The sequence below is a fragment of the Rattus norvegicus genome, chromosome 2, assembly GCF_036323735.1.
Source record: "Rattus norvegicus strain BN/NHsdMcwi chromosome 2, GRCr8, whole genome shotgun sequence".
NCBI lineage: Eukaryota > Metazoa > Chordata > Mammalia > Rodentia > Muridae > Rattus > Rattus norvegicus.
The window spans coordinates 58,621,327-58,647,242 of record NC_086020.1 but is presented as its reverse complement, the minus strand read 5'-3'; the positions used below and the strand labels follow the sequence as shown (position 1 = coordinate 58,647,242).

General features: G+C 47.8%; 1 protein-coding gene and 1 long non-coding RNA gene across 5 annotated transcripts; one reads left to right on the top strand and one right to left on the bottom strand.

Moving 5' to 3' along the window:
* Gdnf (glial cell derived neurotrophic factor) lies at positions 1 to 25,916 on the bottom strand. 4 transcript variants are annotated; one of them, NM_019139.2, is made up of 3 exons: positions 24,868 to 25,916; positions 20,227 to 20,403; positions 3 to 3,228 (listed from the first exon to the last, which is right to left on the bottom strand). In NM_019139.2, exons 1-3 carry the CDS (start codon positions 24,926 to 24,928, stop codon positions 2,744 to 2,746), a joined length of 723 nt encoding a protein of 240 aa, NP_062012.2. In that variant the 5' UTR covers positions 24,929 to 25,916; the 3' UTR covers positions 3 to 2,743. The 4 variants fall into 4 exon arrangements, with proteins under 4 accessions (XP_008758978.2, XP_008758979.1, NP_062012.2 ...); NM_001401780.1 differs by having other exon boundaries at positions 20,305 to 20,403; XM_008760756.4 differs by lacking the exon at positions 24,868 to 25,916 and having other exon boundaries at positions 1 to 3,228; positions 20,227 to 21,789.
* Positions 21,856 to 23,431, top strand: LOC134485851 (uncharacterized). The gene is made up of 2 exons (XR_010064125.1): positions 21,856 to 22,139; positions 22,313 to 23,431. It is a non-coding gene; the product is annotated as an uncharacterized LOC134485851 (long non-coding RNA).

Here is a 25,916-nt window from a genome sequence, read left to right as displayed (position 1 = left end):
GCAATAGAAATGAGCTTTTATTTGTAAAAAGTTACAAAATGATATTGTACAAAAATAAAGTCTGTAGAGAACTTTGGTTGTATAACACAAACGACCGAGACATCAGAGAGGTCAGAACTTCCAAAGAAGTGTGCTCCTTACTGTGGCAGACGCTCATCACAACAGTGAAGGGAAACAATCGCAAACCTTCCCCTTCTGTGGACTGGGCGGAGCGGCTTGCTCCTGTTAAAACCTGCTGCAGATGTGCGGATGATGCTAAGCTCGCCAGGGACTCCCCCAGGAGCTGGAGGCTGTGTCTGGACCTGGGGACATCAGCAACCACATCTGTCAGGATTCTCTGAATTCAACGGAGGGTCTGGGACTACATCTGAATTGTGCTGGGCAGTTGAGGTTGTCACCGTTTTGAGCAGGAGAGGGTAAGAGAGCAGTAAATACATACCTCCACTTCCCAGTCCTGCAGAGGGTGAGGACCCACTCATAACTTGGGTCTTTAGAGCCATGGGAGGGGGAAGGGGATGCCTAGCGACTTTTACCTCTTGGTTACTTTGAAAATTTGACATGATGATTTGAGAGAGGCCAATCGATTGGTCATTTATTATTTTAGAGCTCTCTGTCCTACTTTGGGGGGGATAGCAGCCACAAAGGTAGTGATACATTAACTTCTACATAAAAATTCCATTTATGAAATGTGTAACAAGCTCTAACATAGGACTCAAAGGCATGACCTGTTTGTCAGCTGCCAGACAGGTACACTGTGGGGTACAGGGAGAGGTGCCATTGCCTCTGTCTGCTTCTTCCCTCCAAACAAGGAGGGAGGGCCTCTTATATGTCCTATGGCCAGTCAGATGTCTCTTCCTGTACGTCTTTCTCCCTAGAGCCCACAGGGTTGGAAGGGGTAGCAAATGTCAAGCCCAGGTGACACCCAAGCCCTGGAAAAGGACAAGGCAGATGACCTCTCCCTGCGCGGTTCCCCTTGTTCTCCTGCCTGTGCGACCTCAGGAAGAAGGCAGGCGGTCAAGAATGGAGGAAGAGATACCGCCAGGAGGGGTTAAACCTTGCCTACCTGGCAGGGGCCTTCATTTCACTTTTAGGTGACAATAACTTCAGGACTTCTGAGGGGAGTTCAGCCTTCTGAATGTGTGGTTATGATATTGCATGTGATGGAGGGGAAGAAGAACTTCACTCAACGGACAGTGGAGCTCGGAGCCTCGCTGCTCAGGTGGATATAAGAGGAGATGCAAACACAAGGCAGTCCCACTGGTATTCCCAGTGAGGTGGTGGGGCTGAGATGACCCTCCTGACCCTTTCCTTTCACAGATAAAAAGTAGGGGCTGGTGTGTAACTTTCTTGGTACCTACAGTTGCCTGGCATAGACGAAGCCCCGGATTCGATCTCTATCGTGTGGTTATGGTGTGATGTCTGCCATGCCAAGACCACAGGAAGTCAGAGGATCATAAGGCCAAGGTCATCCTTGATCAAGCAGTGAGTTCAAGGTCAGCCTAGGCTATAGGAGATCCTGTCCACAGAAAGGGGGGTGGGAAAATGCTGCAACCTGTGGCAGTTGGCGAAGGACTGTCTTATAAAGGTAAAGTAAGTGATTTTTGCCTAGCAAAAACCCTCTTAGTACTCTGAAGAGAATGGACCCTTGTTCTCAATGTTAATATTTCCTTCTGTCACCTTTGTATTTTGTGAGCACATATACTTTGGCACCTTTGAAAAGAGACTTTAATAAATAAGGGAAGAAAAGAGAGAAATTCATTAGTGAATGGTAATAAATAACAATAACTTAAATCTCAATAAATATCTTCTCTATATCTCTGTATTTGAAACAGATGCATTGCATCGAGTAGCTTCTCTGGTCACTGGTGACCACGCATAAACGGAGCTGTGTATGTAACGTCCGTCTCTGTAAACCAACAGGCCCCGGGGTCTCCCTGGCTGGGGCAGCTGGGGGGCTTCCCCTCTAGCTCTCCTACAAGAATCCTGCCGAAAACCACAACTCGCTTCCTGTTTCTGAGGGCGTGAAGGAAATGCCTCCAGGTTTGTTTCTAAGTACGAGGACAGCTTTCTGGGTTCCTAGCCAACTTCTCCATATCTCACACTCTGCGTCCAAAATCAACCACCAAATGTCCCCCAAAATGCTGGTAATGTAGTAAACCTCAGGCCCCGGTTTTCAAATTCAAAGGTTGTCATTTTTTCACGTCTCTACTTTTGTCCCCCACCCCCACCCCCTTTCCTTTCCAGGGTGTGAATCCATGGAGTGACAGGAAAATACATCTTTCTTATTTTCAGCAGTAAAATGTAGTGACAAGAGGTGACACCAGAATCGTCACGTTTCCCTGGTGTCTTCCGACACGTGAAAATGAACCACAGGAGATACACCGGCTTGGTTCTTTGCGTGCATCTGCGACTCGGACCACCATCGGTGACCATGGACTGTATCAGATAAACGCTGGCAACAGCTAAGCAAGGACACCAGCCCTGAGCTTCTGGTGACATCAGCTGCCATCCTGGAGTGCTCAGACGGCTGTTCTCACTCCTATCCAGTTTCCTGTAGCTGGGCCTCCTTCTACCAGGCTCCCACGATGGCTGCCTTCGTCCTTCTTTTCTTCTTCTTCTTCCGCCTCTGCCTCTGCCTTCTTGGTCCTTATCTTCCTTTCTGGGCAAACATTTCCTGGGAACCTTGGTCCCTTTCTTCGCACTGTAGCAGGAATGCAATACACAGCAGTCTCTGGAGCCAGGGTCAGATACATCCACACCGTTTAGCGGAATGCTTTCTTAGGATATGGTAAACCAGGCTGTCGTCTAAAAACGACAGGTCGTCGTCGAAGGCGACCGGCCTGCAACATGCCTGGCCTACCTTGTCACTTGTTAGCCTTCTACTTCGAGACAGATTTTTTAGTATTTTGTCGTACATTGTCTCGGCCGCTTCACAGGAACCGCTACAATATCGAAAGATCAGTTCCTCCTTGGTTTCGTAGCCCAAACCCAAGTCAGTGACATTTAAGTGTATTGCAGTTAAGACGCACCCCCGATTTTTGCCCCTCTGGCCTCTGCGACCTTTCCCTCTGGAATTCTCTGGGCTGGCAGCTGCAGCTTGCCGGTTCCTCTCTCTTCGAGGAAGTGCCGCCGCTTGTTTATCTGGTGACCTTTTCAGTCTTTTGATGGTGGCTTGAATAAAATCCATGACGTCATCAAACTGGTCAGGATAATCTTCGGGCATATTGGCTGTCCAACAAAAGAGAGACGTCAAGTGAGACAACAGCGACCATTTTGGGCAGTCTTCTAAGTCTCGGGAATTTGCTAGAATCCGACCCATGGCAAAATAATCACCCATTTGTGCTAAGTAGTCACAGTAGCCCTAGAAGCAAAGGGTAAGATGTACCCTCTAACGCTCTGCAAAAGATGGGTGTCCAAAGAGAGGAGACATGTGGTAAGGAAGTCACAGGTCCTTGCGGGAGACAGGTTTCTAAGAGTGAGTTGTTCACGTGAACGACATCGGCCGGGGTTAGCACGGAGACACGTGACTAACCAGGCCGACATCTAAGGCCTTCTTGTTTTACAGCCTTGGATACAGCTCTGAGTTGGAAACGCTCTCAAATGCTCCCTGATATGCAGATTCTGGGCCTCATACCTACATACCTTGATGCTCTGGTTTGGAGAGCAATGAAGGCACTCGCATTTTATTAAATTTCTGTAGGATTCTGGTATGTGTGGGTATCAGAGAAAACTGAGAAACCAGCTCTCGGTGGCTGAGGAGAGGTGATAGCTCCTGGCTTTGCAACTTTGCTGTAAGTTTAACACGACTCTACCTGGCTGAGCAGAACCAGATTCAAGCAGATTCAAACAGCACATATGAAGATCTCTAAAATTCAGCTCTATTTTAAAGCCCATCCCCCAAACAGAAAAGTAGATTATATTTCTATTTCACTGACGGAATGAATGGCACATGGTGTGGTTCTAATGAAAGGATAGAATGATTTAAATACAAAGGAGATACTGTTTGGGACAGCTGCAGTCCAAGGTGAAGCCAGGTCTAAGCTACAGCTGCCTCAGGGCTCCCACTGTGTGGTTACAAACAGGAAAAGAGAGGTGAGCTCCAGGCAGACCAGGGAAGATGAACCAGGATGTCTGAGACCTCTGGGGAAGACTGATTTACAATCACCCGAGAGTCTGAATATTCCAGCTCTCCCCTAACTAGAGGAGAAGCAGCCACTGAGATGATTTAATACGCACGAAGGGGAGGGGAACCTAACCCTCTCCGTCCCTTTTTGAAATCAGGTATTAAGCTTTTATGGTCATTTCATACAATTCAGTAGTTTTGGGTTATATGTGCCTTAGAGAAATAAAGTTCAAAAGGGTTGTTAGAATGGGTGGGTTTTTTGTTTGTTTTGGGCAAGTTCAGGAAGATTACATTGTGTCTATTCTACCTCGAATTACACTATCATAAACCTAACCTACTTAGTTGTTAAAATGCAGAAGAGTCAGTGTGTGTGTGTGTGTGTCTATGTGTCTGTGTGTGTCTGTGTGTGTGTATGTGTGTGTGTGTGTGTGTGTGTGTGTGTGTGTGTGTGTGTGTGTATGTGTGTTGCTAGGTTATGTGTTGAGCTCAGCCACTAAATTTTAATACACATACACCTTCTGTGTGATACATAATAAAGACTGGGAATTGCAGCCCATGTGCACTGTCTCTTGTGGTGAGAAAATCAGCATTGGATGTCTAGTTGCTCTAAGTGATATACTGCTTTACAACTAATGTAAGCTCCTCTTTATCTCTTGCCTAAAAACCTAACCTGACCCCCAAGCCATCTCCCTTACCCACCTCCATCTTTGTTTTCAGTGTGTGTGTGTACATGTCTGCGTATACACGTGAGCAAGTATGGGGTATACATGGAGTCCAGAAGTCGACACATGTGTCTTCCTTAGCTGCTCTCCACATGGTTTTTTCTAAGACACACTGGGACTCACTGACTGGGTTACACTGTCTGGCCAGCAAGACACAAGGATCCTCCCATCTCGCCCCCCCCCCCCCCCAGCACCAGGATTGCAGGTGTGTCACTTGTCCTGGGGTTTATATGGGTACAGGAGATTGAACTCAAATACTCATGCTCCCACAGCACACACTTTACCAGCTGAGGCTTCTTCTCACTCCCCTCACCTCTCTTCGTTCTTTTCCGCTCAATGGTAAACTCTTAAACTCACATCACTTCCTCTATGTGCCCAGAACACTTGTCATCCCCATTACATAAGAGCCAAAGCCTAGACTGGCAGAAACATTGTACCTGACCTGGCTTCTGACTCCTCCAGCCTTGGTTACCTCTGACCTCATCGATTTCTCTGCTTTCTCCCTTCATGATGTGTCACTCCCAAGTTGGGGTGGCTCATCCTTTGCTTTAGGAAGCTGTCTGGTACACAGGACATCAAACTGAGTTTCTTGCCTCTGTCTAGGCTATGCCCGTAGTACCATGTGGGAGGGCTAATCTAGATGGCCAATGTGACCAATGTGGAGAAAAGGGACCTCAGTTAGAAGAATTGCCTCCACTAGACTGGCCTGTGGACATATTTGTGGGGCATTTTCTTCTTTCCTTCAACCTTCCCTCTTCCCTCCCTCCCTCCCTTCCTCCCTCCCTCCTTCCTTCCTCCCTCCCTCCTTCCTTCCTTCTTCCTTCCTTCCTTCCTTCCTTCCCTTCCCTCCTTCCCTCTCTTCCTTCCTTCTTTCCTTCCTTCCTTCCTCCCTCCCTCCTTCCCTCCCTCCTTCCTTCCTTCCTTCCTTCCTTCCTTCCTTCCTTCCTTCCTTCCTTCCTTCCCTCTCACCTCTTCTGTCCATCCCTTCTCCCTTCCTTTCTTTTTGCTGATTGATGTAGGAAGACCCACCCTATGGGTGACAGAACTTATATACAGGTGGGTCTGCGCTATATATAAGAAAGGGAGCTGAAGATGAGTCTTAGAGCAAACCAGGAAGTAGGGTTCCTGCATGGCCTCTGCTTCAGCGTCTACCTCTCCTTCCTACTTTGCCTTCCCTGGTCGATGGGATATAACCTACAAGATGAAGTATGTCCTTTCACCCCAGGATGCTTTCAGTCACAGCCTTTATCACAGCAACAATGGAAAAGCAAGCTATAATGCCACCCCTCCATGCTAATAACAAGATAAGCATTGTCTCTAGATGTGGCCAAAGTCCTCAGGCCTAAATCACCCAGATTAAGAAGTGCAGCTCAAACACAGGCCTTTGTGGGGTGGCCTCCGCCTGGACCACTGCTGTTTACAGCACTCCATGCCTCTCCCACATCTCCTCTAAGTATATGCTTGTGAAGACCTGCTCCATCCCTTGCTGACCCTCTCAAGTCTCTAATCCCCCTGCCCCTAATCTCCTGCTCCTCCACTCCCTGCTGTGACCCCCTGAGTGCTAACACACTGTATAACTTGGTTTTGTTTGTCATTTCTTCTCCATGATCTCTAGGAGGGGGACAGTGAAGAGATACAGGGACTGTTTGTGTTTTCTGGTGATTTTGTTTTTTGAGACAGGTTCTTGCCTTGTAGTCTAGGCTGGCACACATTTGCTTTGAGCCCAGGCTGACCTTGAACTTGAGTTCCGCTGAGGTGGGAACCAAGTGTTTGGTGCAGGATTCTGAACCTGGAGACCTTTCTTGAATGGGAGGGGGTCATGTTCAGAGGTGGGAAGAAAATTAACTTTTTTTTTTTCTCTTTTTTTTCGGAGCTGGGGACCGAACCCAGGGCCTTGCACTTGCTAGGCAAGCGCTCTACCGCTGAGCTAAATCCCTAATCCCGAAAATTAACTTTTCAAGATGATAGCATGGCTTCTGTGGAAAATTGAATCTTCATGAAATGAAAGGCTCTAAATTTTAAGAGTCTAAAATGTTTGGAGTCTAAAATAATTTAGAGTCTAAAATAACCCGATTCTCTGGGGGGGGGAGGGGGGAAGCCATCGGAGGCCGGAGCAGCCCTGATCCTTCACCTGAGGTGACTCTCTCCCATCCCCCACAGCTTCAGTGCCTAGCAATGGCCTCTCAGCCAGGGCTTCCTCAAGAGACACAAGGGACACATTTCCACAGGCCCGGCAGGAAAGCAGTGCCTGGCTCCTATCTCCTCAGAACCACTCTTTCGTGGCACTTCCCTTAGGAGTTTTCTTAAGAAGGAAATAGATCCTTAGATTAGTCTGCTTTAATGTGGAAAATGACTCGATTTATTTTAAAAATGACCCGATTGTGCTTTAAAAAATTTTTTTTCACAAATAAATTGATGAGGAAAAAATAAATGAATGTGTGCTTAATTATAAAAAACTATATTTTCCTCTTATATTTGAAAAAATGCTTATACAGAAATTCAAACTTCTAAAATAGATAGTTGAAATGATTAATTAAAATATAATGTGGCTTTTAATTTTTTTTTAAGAAAAGATTTTGTTTAACAAAGGCCTCACACCATGAGGTCTCTGACTCTATTTAAAAATTCCTAAGTAGATCATTAGCGTAGGAGCCTGCGAAAGTGGGAAGTTAAGATTGATTACTAATCAACCGAGGATTAATCAAAAATGAGAACAAAATGCAAAAAATTCAACATTAGAAAACAATAAAAACATTGGCGTTAACAAAAACATTGTTTTCTGGCTTCAGAAACTCCCGAATCTACATGTGACACAATTTGAATCCCAGTGACATAATTTGACTCTAACACCTTCAATCTTCTTAAAAATTTTCCTGTTTTCCAGACCTTGTACCACACAGCTTTGTCATAGGCTGGGTTTAGCAGATATACCATAGGATGCTGAATTAGGCTGGCATCTGGGATAAACACTGAATAATAATAATGATGATGATAATAATAATAATATCAGTAATTCCAAATCTAGCATAGGATAAATATTGTGATATTTAGGACACAGCTATATGTCAGTATGAGACAGTTTAGTTTTAAATTCCTCTTGGCCTTTCCGCAGAAGCAGAGTAGAACCTTAGCTAAAAGGTTTCTGGTTCATCCTGAATCTATCCCATAATTACCTATTTCAAAGCCACATCATGTGCAAGATGGAGAATGAACTCCAGCGTAACCTATGGACTTCAGGTAATTGTAACAAGTACCATTCACATGGGAGGTGTTGGTATTGATAAAAGGGGGGACTGCATGTGTGGAGGTAGAAGATGTGTGGAGAATCTCTGTACCTTCCTTTGAATTTTGGTATAACTTAACACACACACACACACACACACACACACACACACACACACACACACACACACACACACTAGCGTGAGCCAGGCATGTGGCTCTCGCTTTTAATCCCAGACCTTTGGAGGCAGAGGCAGGTGGGTTCTGTGAGTTTGAGGCCACCCTGGTCTACACAGTGAGTTCCACAGCTGTAGTGAAACCGTGTGTCAAAACACTACTACTACTACTACCACCACCACCAAAACACACTTGTGACCTTGGAACACACCGGTTCAATGAAGAGTGGAGGGTAGGACATCCTCTTGTTGATGAGAACCGTCTCCTCGACATGGATCTAAGATAGAACATTATTTAATCACCAAGTTTGGGCTTTACTCGACTACTGAACTGAAGGGTATTTTCCCTTCATAGTCTTAAGACAATGAACAAACACCAGATGTTTATATGGAAATCATCGTTACATATGTAAATTGTGGGCTTACGAGTCAGTGGTCAGAAATGAGGATAAAACATCATATTCTCAACCCATGAAAGAACTCAATTCCTAGTTTCAGGTTTTTTTGATGTCACTGACTTTCACTGGCAGAGACAAGCTCACTTTATCATGCTTGGCACTGAGGGGATATTAGTAGCCCAATGAGTCTGTAAAAGGGCGCTGGGCAAGTCTCACCAGCCTGTTCTTACAAATTCCACAGAAATTTCTAGCCTTGTCTAGGCAAGCAACATCACACCTTTGACTTCAGGGACCCACAGTTGCTTTAATCTTCTAGGACTAACCTGGGCTGAGGAGAGAAAAGGGACTCGGGTTCTTATTATGCCCTATACTATGGCCCTAATGGCACAGCGCACGCACTCTTAGCCTATGAAGGGTTTACAGAATAGAACGGCAGGCATGCAAGGATCCTTACTAATAATTGACGTTACAGTAAAATACTTGCAAACCACAAAAGAAGACCACAATTTGAACAACCAAAAAGCCAAATAAAATAAAAGTCATGTAAATAAATAAAACAACAAAGGCAGGCAGGTAAAAAACTTGCTTATTTCCCAGATACACTTGAGGGCTATATTTTGAAAAATATGTCTGATTGAAAGCTGAAGTTTTGAGATATCGAAATTCTCAGTTGTTTTAAAGTCATCCTTCAGAGTGTAACCAAATATTTTGGCATTGTTCTGCTTCAAATATTTTAACTCTGATGTGTCCTTTGTATAAACAGTGTTATTTAAACAAATGAAACCTTGTACTGGGGCATGAGTCTGGAAACAAACCGCTCACTGCAAAGTCTTTGTCTCCCTTGATTATTGGGAAAAAAATAGTAATGTCACCTTAAGAACTAAGGACTGGGATAGTCACCATTTTGTAAAGCCAACTGAGACATTAGTGATGGCTCCGGGCAGTCATTGTAACTGCTAAGCTTAAAAAAAAAATACAAAATTTAGAGTGTTATCTTGGTTAAAAATGTCAAATTTTTCTTTAAAACTGTAGGTCAGCTGTATGTTAACCAAAAGGTCACGTTTTTATTGGTAATTGTGTTGTTTTTATTGGTAATTGTGTTTCCTCTCTGTGCTGGCAAGGCAGGCATCCCAGCCAGACTTTTAGCTATCTCCTGCCTGTGTCTGAGAGGGAGGAAACATAAGGTTGTCCACAAAATTTGGGCACTCGACTCCTTCCCACTTGGTGACTGGACTTAGAGACTGGCGGAGGGTTTCTGCAGCTATGAATGTTCCAAGAAAGGGGGAGGGGCTGATCCTAGCACTGTAGTGTCTCTATCAAAGAAGAGATTTTCCAGGCCAAACTGAGACCTGCCAAGTCTGCTGTGGAAGGCACAGGGCTGATTGTGTGGGAGGCCCTGCCTCCCTACAGCACTGCAAAACCTTCAGCCTGTGTTCTGGGGCAGTAAGGACAAGCATGCTGAGCTCACAAGGCCTGGCTGGCTATACAGTGAAGAAATACGCCAGAAATCAGTGCCTGCAGGTCCTTGCCTGGGGCAATGCCCACTTCTGATGGAGTTTGGCTTGAGGAGACGCTGGGCAAGGGTAGTGTTCGGATACCTAGGAGAGGCCTCCAGAGGTAGGGGGAGACAGAACCCCCTCAGGGAAGGATGATTCCACCTGAAGCTACTAACCAACTTCAACTGCAGACCAAGAACACATCTCTATGTAGGCTAAGTGTCTGAGGAACAGAAATGCACTCTTGGCACATATGCATAAGCACAGACTTCTTGTGTGTTTACACACAGAGATGCTTATTTCTGTGCAGACATCAGCCTACCTAGGACCAGTGTAACATCTCAGACAAGACTAATGTCATTTTGTATTTTTCGGAAAGCTACAAACTGGATTTTCTTTCACTCATTTTTGAAAAACTATTACAAGAAGTGCCCAGCTGTTATTACATTAAAAACTCTTCATGTTACAATATCTCCTTAAACCATGTCTTAAACAATAGCTTCCTTGTATCAAGGTGGAGAGGTGGCTTAAAGTCTCACAGTGAGTGAAGGTGAGACCTGACAATACTGCTGCCAGCAATATCCTATGCTAATATCCCCTCTATGTTTGCTTCCCTCCTGCTGTTCATGCCTGTTCAGAGAGCGTATGTCGGAGAGCTGCTTCTGCTACAATAAAGAACTGTTCTGATGGCTGGAGAATGCTCACTCCATAGCCACCACTGCTGCTGTAGATGTGACTGTTAGTCATCTTCAGTTTGGGACTAAACTTCTCTGCACATTTCCTCTACAGAATGAGAAGCTGAGGCTAAGAGGAGACCTGTTTGCTTAAGACCAAGTGGTTAGTAAGCATAAATGTGGCTGGTCTGGTTTCAAATTAAGTTTAGGTCTTATCCTAAATACTGCCGTTTTTTGTTTCTAAGTAAAAATTCGACTACCATGCAATTGCTGGCAGAGGCCAATTAATACAGAAACAAGGCCAAGATATGCGGGTTTTAAGACTTGGAACAGGACGAGGGAAATACACCTGCCATGGGAAAAAATCAGTATGACCTCAAGTACATTAAGTAGATCTCAAAGGTAGGCCACCAGGGGCCACAGAACAAAGAGTCTCTGAGGAGGAGAAAGCCATGCCTTTTGGGGGCACCTCTCTCCCATCTTCTTCTTGTATATCACTCCCGAGGCAGATCTGCCAATTCCCAGGTCACAACCGGAACACCAGCAGCCAGCAGTGGGGGCAGATTCAGACAGAGAGGCCCCATGTCCGGAAGCTTCTCATGCTCAGTCTGGCAGCAGTGACCAGGCTCTTGCTGCAGAGCTGGAGAAGACAGAGCCTGAGATTCCAGGCCCCGGTCAGTCCCTGACCAGCGCGTGACCTTGGGCTAGTGGCTTAGCCATCCTGAGGTCAACTTGCTGCCCTATTGGGGCTCTCTAGCTCTGAGTCCCTAAAATGGGGACAGTCTAAGCTTCTGCTGGAAAGTGGAAACAGGCATTGGCTCCCGGCCACCTATGAGGGGAGTAGCTCCAACTCAGCTACCACAGTTGGCCCCCTCCCCCCTACACTGAGAAGCCCCACAGGAAGCATTCTGGGATCTAGAAGGCCTCTTCCCTTTACCTTTTGGCTCAGCCGAACCTGTCTGTGAAATTCAAAATAACCATTGCTAATCTTCTCTTAAACCAAATCACATCCCACCCCTTACTGAAAAGACCCAGAAAGTCAGGTAGATAATTGTACCAGCAAGTCCCCCTGGGTCCAGGCATTGTCAAATAGTTTCTACCTGTAGAGGGATAGTTGGCCCCATGGGCTGCTTAGAGGGTGTACCAACCTGTTCTTAGATGTCAGTCTCTGTCACTCAAAAGACAGATACTTTCTTAAAGATTTCAACTTTATCCATTTGCTTTTGTGTATCAAATCTCTTTGGGTCTTCAGTGAATTACTCATGACAACTTCCACAAAAATGGATGGGGGTTGTGGGTACTCCACAGGTTATCCTAGACCTACAAGGTTGGCCCTCATTCCTGCTTGCCTTTGGGGGAACCTCTGAGATGTGTAACTAGAGTGAAGAACAATGATCAGTGCTCCAGAGAGTTCTGCAACGCTTTATCATTGTGTACTGTTTAAAGGTCATTATTAGATCACGTACTTGAACTGAGAGACAGAGGGAGAGGGAGAGGGAGACGGAGAGGGAGAGGGAGAGGGAGAGGGAGAGGGAGAGGGAGAGGGAGAGGGAGAGAGGAGAGAAGGAGAGAGGGGAAAGGAGGGAGAAAGAGAATATGCTGGTGCGTCCTTCTTTATCTAAGTACCATCCTTTCTTTCCAATTTTGGGTACAGAATAGATCATCCAATGAGAGCCATTCTTGGTTAAGTCATAAGGGGTTCAATAGCATCTATTTTTCTGAAACAATCAGCAGCTGAGGCAAATCACAAAGGCATTCAAGCCTTTCCAGATTGACTGGTGCTCTTTTCTCATGACCAACGCTGACACTGGTTTGTTTAAAGAGTTTTGCGCACAGTAAAAACACCAGTGCCTTGTTGCGATTCTTTTAAGGGATTTCTGGATACTCTCAAGGCAGAAGAAAAAGATGAACCAGGATGTGTGCCACTTCAGAATAGAGAACAGGAGTGCAGGGCGTGTTTCTAATGCCACCAACAGGCTAATTTACTCAGATCTGCACCTACTCTGACCAATATGGCGCACACTTGTCAGTGATACAAATGTGGAACTGTTAGCCTGCAGCTCCACTAAAGAAATATAATAATAATTGCACCAGAGTACAAGTGGCCAAAAAGATCCCGAGTAGGGAACAGTATTTTCACCTCACTATTCATATTCCACTTGCTCTGATTCCTATGCATGCGGCTCCTGGTTTTATTGTGGTTGTAATAATGATGTTCCAAGAATACAGCCAGCCTGGGTCCCTGTGGAGGAACGACCACTCTCTGCTTTCAAGTCAGGAAAATACCCACCAGGGTGCCCATTTGATAGCTAATCGGACGAACACCTGGTGTGAGCTAAAAGCACTCAGCAGCTACCAATAAATACCCAACACTGATGAGCACACACCACGACCTCTGCTAAGAAAACAAAGCCAAGAAAAACAAAAAACAAACAAACAAAAAAAAAACCAACCCCAAAACAAAAAAAAACCCTAAAAACCAAAAAACCAAAAAACCAAACAACAACAACAACAACAACAACAACAACAACAACACCCCCAAACCACTTAACAAGGGATGGGGAGAAATTACCCAGTAAAATTAATGTGGCAAAAAAAAAGCCATGAGGGAAAACAATCCTTTGTGGTGCTATCAGTGGCCGGTGGCACTGGGGACTGAGGGAGGAGCTTCAGAGGAACTTGGTGGGAAGTCTCTTCTTTCCCTTCTTGCAAAGTACTGTTCTAATCCCAAGAGACCACAGGACCTTAGCAAGCATCTTGAGTCACTGGATCTTCTGGGGGTGGAGGGGTGGGAGGGTGGAGGGATATGGGGAGTTGGGGGTGGGGGAGGGTGGAAGAGGGTGGTGGAGGTGGAAAGGGGAGGTAAGAAGTGAATAAGAACAACTTTGAGGGCCTTAAGCGCTCGGATGAGAGCAAGCAGAGCCTAAGAGAGACTACAGAAAAGTAAAGAGGGTGGAAAAAGAGTTCTTGATCATCTGCATTCATTTGCTGGAGTCCTCTATCTCAGCAGTTCTCAACCTGTGGGTCTCGACCTACCCCTTTGGGGGGGTGAAACAACCCTTTCCCAGGGGTCACATATTAGATATCCTGTATATCATACAATTACACTAACATTCATAAGAGTAGCAAAATTACAGTTATGAAGTAGCAACACAAATAATTTTATGGTCGGCGGTCACCATAACATGAGGAACTGTATTAAAGGGTCACAGAGTTAGGACGTTGACAACCACTGCTCTAGTTGGCTATGAGGAAGGAGCCATGATGAATGAGCTTATAGAAAGCCATAAGACTTCAGAGAGCCAGGCACAAGCATCATTTAGAGATAAATACATGTGTAAAACCTCTATGCTGGATTTCTCTTCCCTCGTTCCTTCCTTCCTTCCCTCCTTCCTTCCGCCATTAGATGTGAGTGTCCTGAGGTGTCAGGCTATCTTCTCGTGTAGGGACAAGACTGAATATGACTGCCCTAACTCAACCCCTGATTATGTGGTTCCCCTAGAAGCTCTTCTCTCCCCGATGTCCTAAGACAGGATCAGACAACTCTACCTTTAGATCAAGATTAACAAAAGCAAACGTTTGATCTTGGAGAATGGAAACAATGGCTCTGTGAAGCCAACACAGCGTGTCTGTGATCATTCTTCACTGATATTTATATTGGAGACAGGGTAACAAAGACGTCTGTGCAACTTTAAACAAAGCACAGGGCATCTAGGCTTGGCTCTCATCATAGTTTAGACTCTAGGGCACTTTCTACAAAGGAGAGATCTCTGTCCAGGCCCTGGCTCAATGATTTGTGGGCGGAGGGAACCAACTGTCTTGTGGGTGTGTGCTGCCTCTTCTGTGTTCCTAGAGATGCCTGACAGTGAATTTTCTGTATAACAACAGACTCAACAGATTGCCACGAGTGGGACTTTTCCTGTCTTCATTTGGGTGCACATGTCCTCTGGGAGTATTAGGAGAAAGCTTTCTGCTGCTCGGGGGGTAAGGGCAGCTTCAAGGGGGACTGTCTATTCATCAACTTCCACATCTGCTGTGCACCCATGTTGGTCCTGTGGATGTGCCCCTGCCTTTTCTTAGCCCTTCTGGTTCCTTACTGTGTAAGGTGCACTTTACTCGAGTGCATTACTTGAATCTAATCACATAGAAATAATCAAATAAATTCAAATCGAGGAGTGGTCAGGGAAAGGATAGGCAAAGAAGCCACCACCCCACCCCCACCCCACCCCAGGGTCATGGGTTGCAGGAGGAGGCATTAAAGAAGAATAAAGGAAACAGACAATCAAATGGACCTTGGGATTCTGGGCTTAAAAAATAGCACGAGGACATTATCGCCGGGAATGATGGAGCTGGAATATCTATTGAGCAAGTGCATTACACACGATGTCAAACTTCCTGATTCTGTAGCTGAATTGTGCTTGTGTGACACACTGTGTTGTTCTTGGAAGGCATATGCAAAACAAACAAACAAACAAAAACAAACATACTTAATGTGACTGTCTTAGTGCATTCATACATGCACTAAGGGGAAAAAAGAGGCAAATTGCTCCAAAGAGACAAAACTTACTGAGGGGTGGGTGGATGACCACCATTCTATGGATACTTCTGAGGAAGGGGTCTGCATGAACAAGCCCTGGAATACTGAGGGGGTGGGTCCATACATCTTCCTGGCCAGGCACTATTGGCAAGGCTAGGCTGGAGTTATGGCTATCTGTCTAGTCACTGAGTTCTCTCATAATTCAGATCCACAAGTGACACTTACATTGTGGAGTGCATATTAGCACATACATTTGAATTATGAAGTCAGACCTTTTTCGATCAAAAAGCTAGTTTATCTGGCTTCGTTAGTTTGAGTTTGAGAAGTTTTATTTTACTTTATTGGGGGCGGGGAGGGGAATTGAAGTGAAATCGGCAGATTCAAAGGGTTTTTTTTTTTTTTTTGTTCGTTTGTTTGTTTTTACAAAAATAGGCTAAAAAATTTGCTCTCGACTAGGTCACTCACTGGATGGTCAAAAGGGACACTGATTTTAGGACAGAGTTTGTTATTTCCATGCCCTAGAGGGTGAGAGGGTTGGATTGATTGTGCTCATGCCTTGAAGCTTTTTAAAAGCAAGGGCACAAAGCTAGAAGTAAGAAAATTGCCTGTGGTGAAAGTCTCACTCTCTAGCAGCTGGCTAACATTTGGCCCACATTGGCTGTGTAGAAGAGGACACTGGGGGTCACCTGCCTGCCATAGGAAATGGGGCAAATTCATTTTTCTAGGTCTAGGGGAGCACTCAACAATCATCTCCCAAGACCTCTCCCAAATCCCCTTACGTTGGTCCCTCATCCCCCACATGCCCGCTGCTCTGTCTGCTCTGTCTCCCTTTATATTCAACTCTACCTCCCCAATAGTGTGGCTATGAATCCTGCATGCTGCTCTCTTGTCTGTTTCCCTCCCTTTCCTTCCAAATATCTACCTTTCAGACCCCTCTCAGGTCCCGCTCCCTTGACCTTTTCCGTGTCCCACTGTCTGTGTCCCAGTGAGTTCACTGTGCTTTGACTTTAGCCAAAGGTTAGATGTGACTATCTGTCCCGCTGACAACCCATCCACTCTCCTGTCTACCCGCCCGACTGACTACTTACAATTTACAGCTAGATTGATTCTGCCTTTTGGATGCTGTCCATGCCTGGCATATGAGAGGTGTATGAAATAGCTTCTGTTGGAGCTCAAATGATTAATTATACAGTAAGCATTTTCATTAAGTGAAGAGTACTGAATAAATAAGGGCACACATACAGTAGGAAAGGAAAATGCTAGGAACTTTACACTTTTGTATAAGCCAGTATTGACCATTTTGAACATAATGTCAAAATTATGGGCTGATGGGCCAGGCCAATGTCCTCTGCTGGGTGTTTGTAAGTGAGCCTTGAAGGCATTTCTCAGGACAACAAAATTATGGGGGGCCTGAGGAGGAAGGTGCTGGTCTCTGGATCTCAAATAAAGGATCAGTGTCTCCTAAAAGAGTCATCCTCATGGACCTTAGTTTCAAGAGCCCCTTTCCAAGTGCCAGATCCTCTTTCCCAACTACACACTGACTTGACTTCCTTGCATGCTATGCAAGCACTCTACCAAGTGACCTACACCCTACCACCACATTTAAGAAGTCATTTTCCAGTTGGTAACTAATCAAGTTCAGCCCATGCTACCTGCCCACGTTTCCGGCATGCTTAATTTTTGTAAACCAAACATGTACATTCTAGGAAGGATGTTCTCTATGGTCAGAGACATCTGTGTGTTATGTGTCCCAGGTATTTGTGGCACTCTGCTCAGTCTCTGGGATGAACAGGCACACATTATTTGACGAACGAATATATATATATATATATATATATATATATATATATATATATATATATATACATTCCGAATGTAAACATTTAAAGCTGTAGGTAGTTTATGCTTTTAGTTGTTAGAGCGAGTGGTAGTCAAAATGTGGCACAAGACTACAATGAGCGAATCTTCAAGAAGTTCTGAAAGAACTGTCAGTTTTAGTCATTGGTTGACGAGCTTCCACCCCTATTGAGTTCCTCCCTTCCATACAAAGTGTATTTTAGTGATTTGGGCAAGCACTGGCCCCAGAGTCTGAAGGCCTGTCTGCTGCCACCCTGGGTACCTGGTGCTTTGGATTTCATGTTTTCAGCTCTCAGAACCAGAAACCTTTCGTTTTAGCTTTAAAATGCCATGGCACCTGAATGTTCTGAATGACAGACCCCCCTCGTACTATCTTCAACCCTCCTTTGGAGAAGATAAGGCAGGAAGAAGAACAAATGAACAAGGAGGCTAGAGACAAAGTCTTGGATGCTTCCAAAGGCGAACCACAAGCCAGTTTCTGAGTAAGTTAAAAACGGTCATGGGGCATTTATTTTAGAGCCAACCTCAAGACGAGCAACTTATTCATTCTATTTGCTTAGCTTGTGCTCTGTCAGAATAGAACTTGGGGTGTTTAGCTTGTCCTGGACCCAGGGGAACAGATGCTGTCTCAAGAGTGTGTGCAGTGGATGACACAGTTCCAATGACTCTATGGGAAGTGTACAGCGACTGTCACTGTGACCGAAGTTCTTTTGCTTAATTATGAAATCCCAAGCACCCAAAGGAAACTACAGGGACCAAAATTTATAGCACCTTTTATTTTCAAATGAAATGCAATGATTTAATGGTTTTTCTACACCAGGCTGAGACAGTTGCACCACGCACAGTAAGGATATAAATGTCGGCGCTGTGGTAGGGGTGTGCGGACATTAGTTGAGTATTTAAAGTCTGCACACTGTCGTTATTTTGCCTTCCCTGCACTGACAGCTTGCTGCTGAATTGAACATACCTGGAAAGAAGTCAATTGGCTTAGAACACAGCTCAGTGTCTCTTTGGTAATTTCTCTGTCTAGGTTCTACTGGGTCTTTCCATGGACAAAGCAGAATTGGATGTACTCTGCTCTCTTGAACAAAATCATAGTGAGAATCTTGTCCATAGATGCTTTAGTATCATTTGAGAGAGGGAGACATAATGCTGTACCTCTTTCCCAATGGAATCCATGCAGTCAATGGGATTCAATGATATTTTGCTTGCTTAGTGGCTGATTAACCCACAGAAGCCTTAGGTTTTTCCTTGGGTGTTATCACGCTTTGGTGACACAACCTTGGGAACAACACTAGACACACCTGGGAAACATCTAAAAGTCCGCACACCCAGGCTACACCTCAAACCAATCAAATAAGAATTTCTCGGCAAGTGGTTAAGTATCAGCAGCCTTTAGCATTCTTAGAGGACTCCACTCTCTTTTATGAGCCTCTTCTCCACGGACGGTTACTGGCCTGAGCATGGAGGCCAAGGAGCAAAACCTGGTAGCTACTGGCACGTGGGAGAAGAAAGGCTTCCATTTTGTGGAGTTGTAAACTGTTCACACTGAGTTCTGAAGCCATTAGCTTGTAATAATTAACAGGAAGCCCGGGTAGACAGGATACTAATATAGCAATTAAACCCCCATGAATTCATCAGAATGCAATCAAACAGTCAGTGTTCTCTCCACTGATATCTGAATTAGAGAACTATTATTATCTGCCACTGCCCCTGTCCTTTGGAATGGATAAATGTGCATTTAAATGCACAGAGTGCATTTAAATTTTCAATCGAGGAAATAGTTGTATGCCCTAAACTTGGGATTAAACTGAAGCTCTTTAAAGATGAGTTTAATTGACGAAAGTCATGGGACTCATGCTTGAATTTCAAGGGGTCAACTACATGCCCTTTTAAACCACAAATTACTCCCCAATTCCTTATAAAATTCTATTTCCCCTCTTTTTTTGATGCTTATACAAGCAGCCAATTTTGTTGTTGAAATGAAACACAAAACACTTGTCACATCTCTGCCTGTTTTCTAGTCCAGAGCCAAGGACTTTGGATGTCTCAGGGCTGACTCAAGCTAGGCTGCTTTCCCTGATGGTCATAACCACAGAACAGTTCAAAGGCAAACCATCAAAGCCAATCATTCTAAGGGGTTGGGTGGGTGGCCGATGAGTATCCTGAGATTGTACCAACCTTTCTGTTGCTACCTTTTAACTTAAGTACCTTCATTTTCTCTGTAACTCCTTATCTGTCTACCTGCCTTTATCCATGTGAACTTTGGGAGGACTGGAGGATAGGTTGTATCAAATCAAACTGTAATTGTTTGCTTCCAGAAGGCACTATTAGCATTTAAGCAGTAAATCACAGACCCGTTTGAAGAGTGCCCTGTTTTTGTTGTGGCTGTTGTTGTGTTGTGTTGTTAGCCTCGTGAGGTGAGATGTACTCTGAAAGCCTCTCCCTTTCAGCTCTTCTTGTGCTACTCACCCTGAACTCATTCTACAACAGAACACCTCTGAACAGATTTGACAATAGGCAGATGCTAGTCTCTGGAAATGGAGTCCCTTCTGTGTTTTCTCTCCGGCTGGGTTTTCACAAAACCCCTTCCTTGCAAGTGCAGTTCAGGATGAAAATGCAAGAGGTTTTTAGGATCAAGCACAGCGAGGCACAGTAAAATAGCCATAAAAAGATCCTCCAGTGTGTTCATAGAGGGGCAGGGGAGTATAGGGTCAATGTGTATTTGCTCTGGTGGTGGTTGTGATGGTGGTGGCAGTGGGATATTTGTTGATGGGAACGATAAAGGGATACTAGTCCACATCCTCTCCACTGGACAGAGGATCCCGTGTACTCACAAGGCACCTGGGGACCCTTGGGCAGCCGCATGAGGAATACCCTTAAGGGCCTTAGAGCCCTTCCCATTTAGCCCGAGAGTGGAGACCTTTTGCGGCTGGCCCCAGGTGACTGCGTGAGTGCATGCTGCGGTGGGGTGCCCTGGGGTCCGGCCGATGATGCCCCGGGGGAGGGAACGGTTCTTACAGTCACTGGTCAGCGCGAAGGGCACGCGGCGGTGGCCGAGGGAGTGGTCTTCGGCGGGCGCTTCGAGAAGCCTCTTACCGGCGGGCAGCGGGAAGGCAGACGCGGTGTGGAGCAACACCAGGCAGACAGCCACGACATCCCATAACTTCATCTTAGAGTCCCGTCCGGCGGCGGCACCTGCGCGGGCGGGCAGCCGGGAAGAGAACCGCACCAGGCAAGTTAGGCTCGGATGCCCAGGACCCTGGCGCTGACTGCAGGGCAGCCTCTCCGCCACTCCCCTGCCCCGCTCCCAACTCACCGCCTCTCTTCCCGCGCGGCTCTTGACCCGCGCTTCCCTAAGCATCCGGCCCTTGCCCCTGGTTATTGCCCGCACATTTTCCTTCATCCCAGCTACATCCCAGGCGCAGCTCGCATTCCCAACAGGCTCACTGCTGACCTCTCGTCTGTCCTCCAGCCTCCAGCTCATAGAGGTCAGATTATGGGCATAAATTTATACCACAACTCCCGGGCCCGCTGCTTCTACTGGCGCATGTGACACCCCACATTTCCTCAGCGGGGCACGCGGCATAGCCCCCATCCGGCTACCTTTGCGGGGTCCTGGACAGACACCCCTGCCCCGCTCCCAGCAGCTCCCTTACGTGAGCTCTGGGAGCCATCCTTTCACCTATGCGAACAACAGGTTTTTACTTTTGGGACAACAATCAAGAAGGGTTCCTCTGTACCAGACTGGACCTTTCTTCCAGCTAGGCAGAGTGTAGGTTCAGGGTAGGTGCAAACACTTGCCCTCGCTCTGCCTACCCTTTAAACATCCCAGCTAAGGGGGAAAGGATGTGTCACCAGAAAAAGTTCATGTGAATCTGTAGACTTGGCCTGCATAAAAGTGCCAGGTTAAGTCACTTAACTTCGGAAGCATCAACTTGGCTTAAAATACCAATTCCACTTCTTAGGACCATTAACTCATGAACAAGTCTAGAAAGTGCCCAATAAATGTTTTACCGTGGCTAGTAGGCAAGGACCGAATTTATCTTGACATTTTAAAGCCCTCCGTGGTACACCCGAAAATGCCCTTGATTTTAGTTTTGCAGCTTTGTGAAGTTCTGGCCCTAATTCCGTCGTCTCGGCCAAGATGCTGTCTTTCTTTTCCTCTAGCTACTCCAGGACCATAGGAAGAGTCCTGAACACTAAGTCCTTTGGACTCTTTAAGGCCTCACATCTCTAGAAAGGAAGGCCTTGGAGTCTGGGGTAAGCCAGCTAATGAAGAAGGCTGTGTTCACTTGGCAAAAAGTCCCATCCAGAGAGATGGGGAAGACTCACTTTGGGGTACTCCATCACTTAGGAGCACAAGTGTTCCAGAGTGGGGCCCATGCCTGGAGAGCATTCTCAAGTCAGGAAATTCATGCATTTTGATAAAACAGCCTTGACATTTTTAATGGGGGAGGGCAAATTAGTTTTCAGGTACACACACACACACACACACACACACACACACACACACACCTCCTTGCACCTTTCCTATTAGTCTCCAGGCATTTGCTTCTCTCTCCTTTCCGGGGTCCATCCCTCCCGCCCCTCACAATCTCCACCCAGAATTCCAGTCTAGGCCCCTAGATAAGGCCACCAGGAAAGCGTTTAATTCGGCCGCCACCTCCCACCGCTGCGGAGACGAATTCATTTTCCATCCCTTGGGCGTCTGTTGTCTCCGCAGCTGTTGGGTTCGGAGATTGGGAAGCGACAGAACCACACAGCTCCGGGGTTCCGGCAGCGCGGGCTGGCTCGAACACCCCAGAGGACGGAAAAAAGACGCCTCTGGCTCCCGGCCGGCGGGCAGCAGTGCAGAGAGGCGCTTCGGGAGCGGGAAGCTGGGGGAAGGCAAGGCCTCCGACCTCGGGGGGGCCAGTTTTGCCAGCTCTCGGGTGCGTGCGAAATGGCTGGCGGTCCTGAGCAGCAGGGAGGCGTGGGGTTAAGGCGCGGTCCCAGTTCGCCGTGCCCGAAGGCAGGAAGCGGCGGAGGCACCAGATTTCCCTTCCGCATTAAGAGGGTTTTCCTATTATTTATTTATTTATTTATTTATTTATTTATTTTCCAGTTTGGCTCACGGAAGGCTTTTAAAATTGGACGAGGCGAGCCTCGATCAGAAGTGTGGCGACGCTGGCAAAAGAGGAAAACACTGGAATATTCACTCTCTGTCTTGCCAAAGGAGACTTTCCATCTTATTCTAGGCGGGTAGCATCGGGCTTCCCGAAAGCACCCCACCCCCAAATTCCGAGGAGAAGCAGGAGAAACGGAACCCGCTCTTCTCTGACCCGCTCTTTAGTTGGTGGCACTTGCTCCCCCCTCCCCCTGGCAAAGATGGGGAGTGCGTCTTTCTGGATGCTCTTCCAAGGAGTCTATCTAGACCCCGCCCCGAATCCCTACTTATCTCTTTACCCCTTTTTATACACCAATGCGTCGGCCGGACCGGTCCCCGCCACGCCTGGCCTTTGCTACCGGTGCAAATAGCTTAAGGCACCGGCCCGTGCGGGCGATCAAGCTTTCACCCCGAGATTGACTCTGCTAAGTGAGCCCCGTTCTTTCTCGAACTTGGAAAGCTAGTTCTACTCCGCCTCTGGGATCAACTCATCCCAGCGGAGCAGAGGGATCGCTCTGCGCACTTGGGCACCTGGTGGGTCCCGGGACTGGGGGTTAAAGGATGCTCAGGAAAGCCGCCGTAGAAACTGCCAAACCGCCGTTCTCCGATTCTGAGTTCCCGGCACCAGGGGGCACTAGAAACCGCTCGGGCCTTGTAGTCTTCCCGCCGCCGGTAGGCTGGATTGTCATTTTAAAACATAAAACAGTAGGGGAACCAATGTTTCTACCATCTATCCCCAAACTAGTTCAGGGATCTGTAGATGTCCTTATGTGAATCCTCGCTTTTCGGGCTTCTATCCTTCCATTCTCTTTCCCCATTTCCCCTCTCCTCATTTCACCTGAGGCGGTTTCTTGGCAACCTACTTTTAGACATCCTGATCCTCTATCACCGAGAAAGCTTTGCAGCGGGTGGCTGCTCCCTGCCACCAGTGCCCCCGCACATTTTGGAGCTAGCAGGCTGGAAAGTTTGTTTGGGATTTGCTTTCAAACCCTGGTGGCGTGGGAGGAGAGTTCACTACAAACTCCGGTGTTTCCTGTACGGTTTGGGCAGAAATTACTAAACGATCTGTTGCTTGTTTTCCCTGTGCTCAGTGTCCTTGACTGAGGACGCATTCTCTTACCACTGCCCTTTAAGTGACCAGCCCAAGATGGAGAAAGAGGGAAAATGTGGGATGCTTCCCCGGGGGCGGGGGGAAAGGCCAGGGGTGGGTCTGTTTATTAGAGAACCAGGGGAAGAGTTCTAGGCCCCGGAGCACTGGAATCTCTTACAGCAGTGGGCTAGAAAAGCTGCAGGCTAACCGGACACTACGCACTTGTCACTTGTTTAAAAGACACCTCCCCCACCAAAGCTCAGAGAGACAGAGGGCATAGTCAGGGCAAGAAAGAAACAGCGAATCCTTCTCTGAAGGCTTGAAGGGAGGAGGCGCACGATTACGGGTTGGTCGCATCTCTTGAATCGCTTAAACACATATTCAAAATGCCGAGGAAAAGTGAGTCTAGCGCTCTCTAACATATTCCCTGAAGGAACTGGCAGAGTTGCGTTTATCCCGGTCAAAGAGCACAAACTTGGCGAACTCCGAGCTTCAGTTAGACAAGCTTCCCGTGGCGTGCTCATCCGTCCCGCAGGCAGATTCTGCTACAGGCAAGATTGCAAGCGGGGGAACCCGTTCAAGTGCCTTCCTACTCCCGATTCATGGGTTCCTTTTCCCTGCGTGGGGCTGGAGAGCAACCCCATTCAGGAGTCTGTCTCGAAGTGGCGCAAAGTAGCGTGTGTGTGGTGGGGGGTGGGGGAGTCTTGGGGAAAAGAGACACAGAGTGCCAGAGACAAGAGGAAGAGGTAATTAAAACAATCACCTCGAGGGCCTGGCGGAGACCTAGAGGGTTCCTAAGAGTCTTTCGGGACAGAATCCTAAGGCCGAGGCGCTGTAAGGAGCTATTTTCCTAATCTGGACCCGCATAAGGGCATTAACAAAGTTCAAGCAAAAGGCCGGGGAAGGGGAGGAATGCCGCTTTGCAAAATCCCTCTAGAGGAGGTGAGCCCTCTATTTTTAGGTTCTCAGCACCTTTGCAGCCCTCCTTCCCCGGGCTTAGCTTTCTCCCAGAACAAACCCAAAGAGGCTCAACGGTAAGCTACACTCCGAGCTATGATAACGCTGCAGTTGCACTCTGGAAAAGACGCTGGCGGCGGTGGGTTAGTAGAAAGCCAAGTCTCGCACGGTTGGTTCAGGGCTGTACAGAGCAGCGCCCTACCGAGCGAGGCAGGGGAATTACCCTCTTTGGCTTTTCAGGGTTCCAGGGCACCAGGGGCTCTGTCTGTATATTTTTTGATCACATGGAAAAGGCAACCTACCCTCCGCAAGGCTAGCCTCCCTCCGGTTCAACTTGTCTCCTGAGCTCCCGCTTGCCTTCCTACTTTACACTCAGTCGCCCGCTTGGGGTCCAGCCGCGCCCTTCTGGCTTCAGACCACACAGCCGCCGCCCGCCCGGTCCCCTCCAGCACGTTTCCCCTCTTACCTCGGATCCGGTCTCCGTAGACCCCCAGTTGGACATTAACTCCAAGTGGCCCGAATCCCATCCAGGAGACCCATCCGGACCGCGGGCAGGAGCGCGGGGCCCCGCCCAGGAGGTCGGGAGCAAGAGCACGCAATCCAGGGGTCGCGCCGGGCAGCGAGGACACGCAGGAGGCGGCGGCCACCGTGTCAGCCGCCGCCGCCGCCGCCGCGAGGAGGGCGAAGGCTGCCGACACCTCGCACACCGGCCTCTTGGATCCCAAGAAGACTAAGTCTGAGCAGCTTCCCCTGCCTTGGCTGAGGGGTGGCACGGCTGCGCGCGCGGCGCTCTGGGCTGGAGCAGCACCGGGCCCGGGCGCTGCGGGTGGCTCCGAGGCAGTCGCCTCACTCTGCACCTCCTCGGGGCGCGGTGGCTGCGAGTACGAGGCGGGCCTGTCTGCGGATGCCGAAGTCTTGCCTGGAGATCCGAACGAGACACCACGTCAAACCGCGCCGGCAGTCCCTTGAAGACATGAGGGCGCCAGGAGCGCAGGCTGGTGGTGGAGAGCCCGGGCCAGAGGGCCGGGATTGGGGAGTGGGGGGCGCGGAACCGGGAGGGGGAAGGGAGGGGTCCGGCGGCAACGGCGGCCTGAGTGTGGGGGAGGGACGGAGATCCCGGGAAGAGGCACCGGAGCTGCGGGGGCGCAGTACGGGGTGCGAGTGGGTGACTCCGTGAGCCTCTCCCGGGGGTGCAGGAACCGCCTCGGGGCTCGCGCTTTCTAGCGGGGTAGATCCACAGGAACGCGCGCGGAGCTCGGCTCACAGCAGCCCAAGGGGGCAATCGCAACTTGGTGACGGCGTCCTGCGCTCCGAGGGAGGGCGCTCTGTCTGCTGGAGGCTACCTCGGGGCTTTCCTCGTCCCCTTCGAAGGCTGTCCTTCCTCCTCGAGTGTCGTGCCCTCCCGGTTTTCTGCAGGGCAGAAGGCAGTGGCGAGAAGACAAGCAGCCTGCCGAAGTTTTCCCAGCACCAAGAAGAAGCGCGGAACAGCCAGGAGAGGAGAACAGAGTGTTTGCC

What these genes read in the sequence shown, in the direction of transcription:
- Gdnf (XM_008760756.4), bottom strand. Translation starts at nt 20,692, where the DNA reads ATGAGCTGGAGGCTGGAGGACAGACGAGAGGTCAGCAGTGAGCCTGTT. An exon ending in CTTCGCGCTGACCAGTGACT is followed by an intron (nt 3,229 to 20,226) that starts GTAAGAACCGTT and finishes TTTGTTGGACAG; the next exon opens with CCAATATGCCCGAAGATTAT.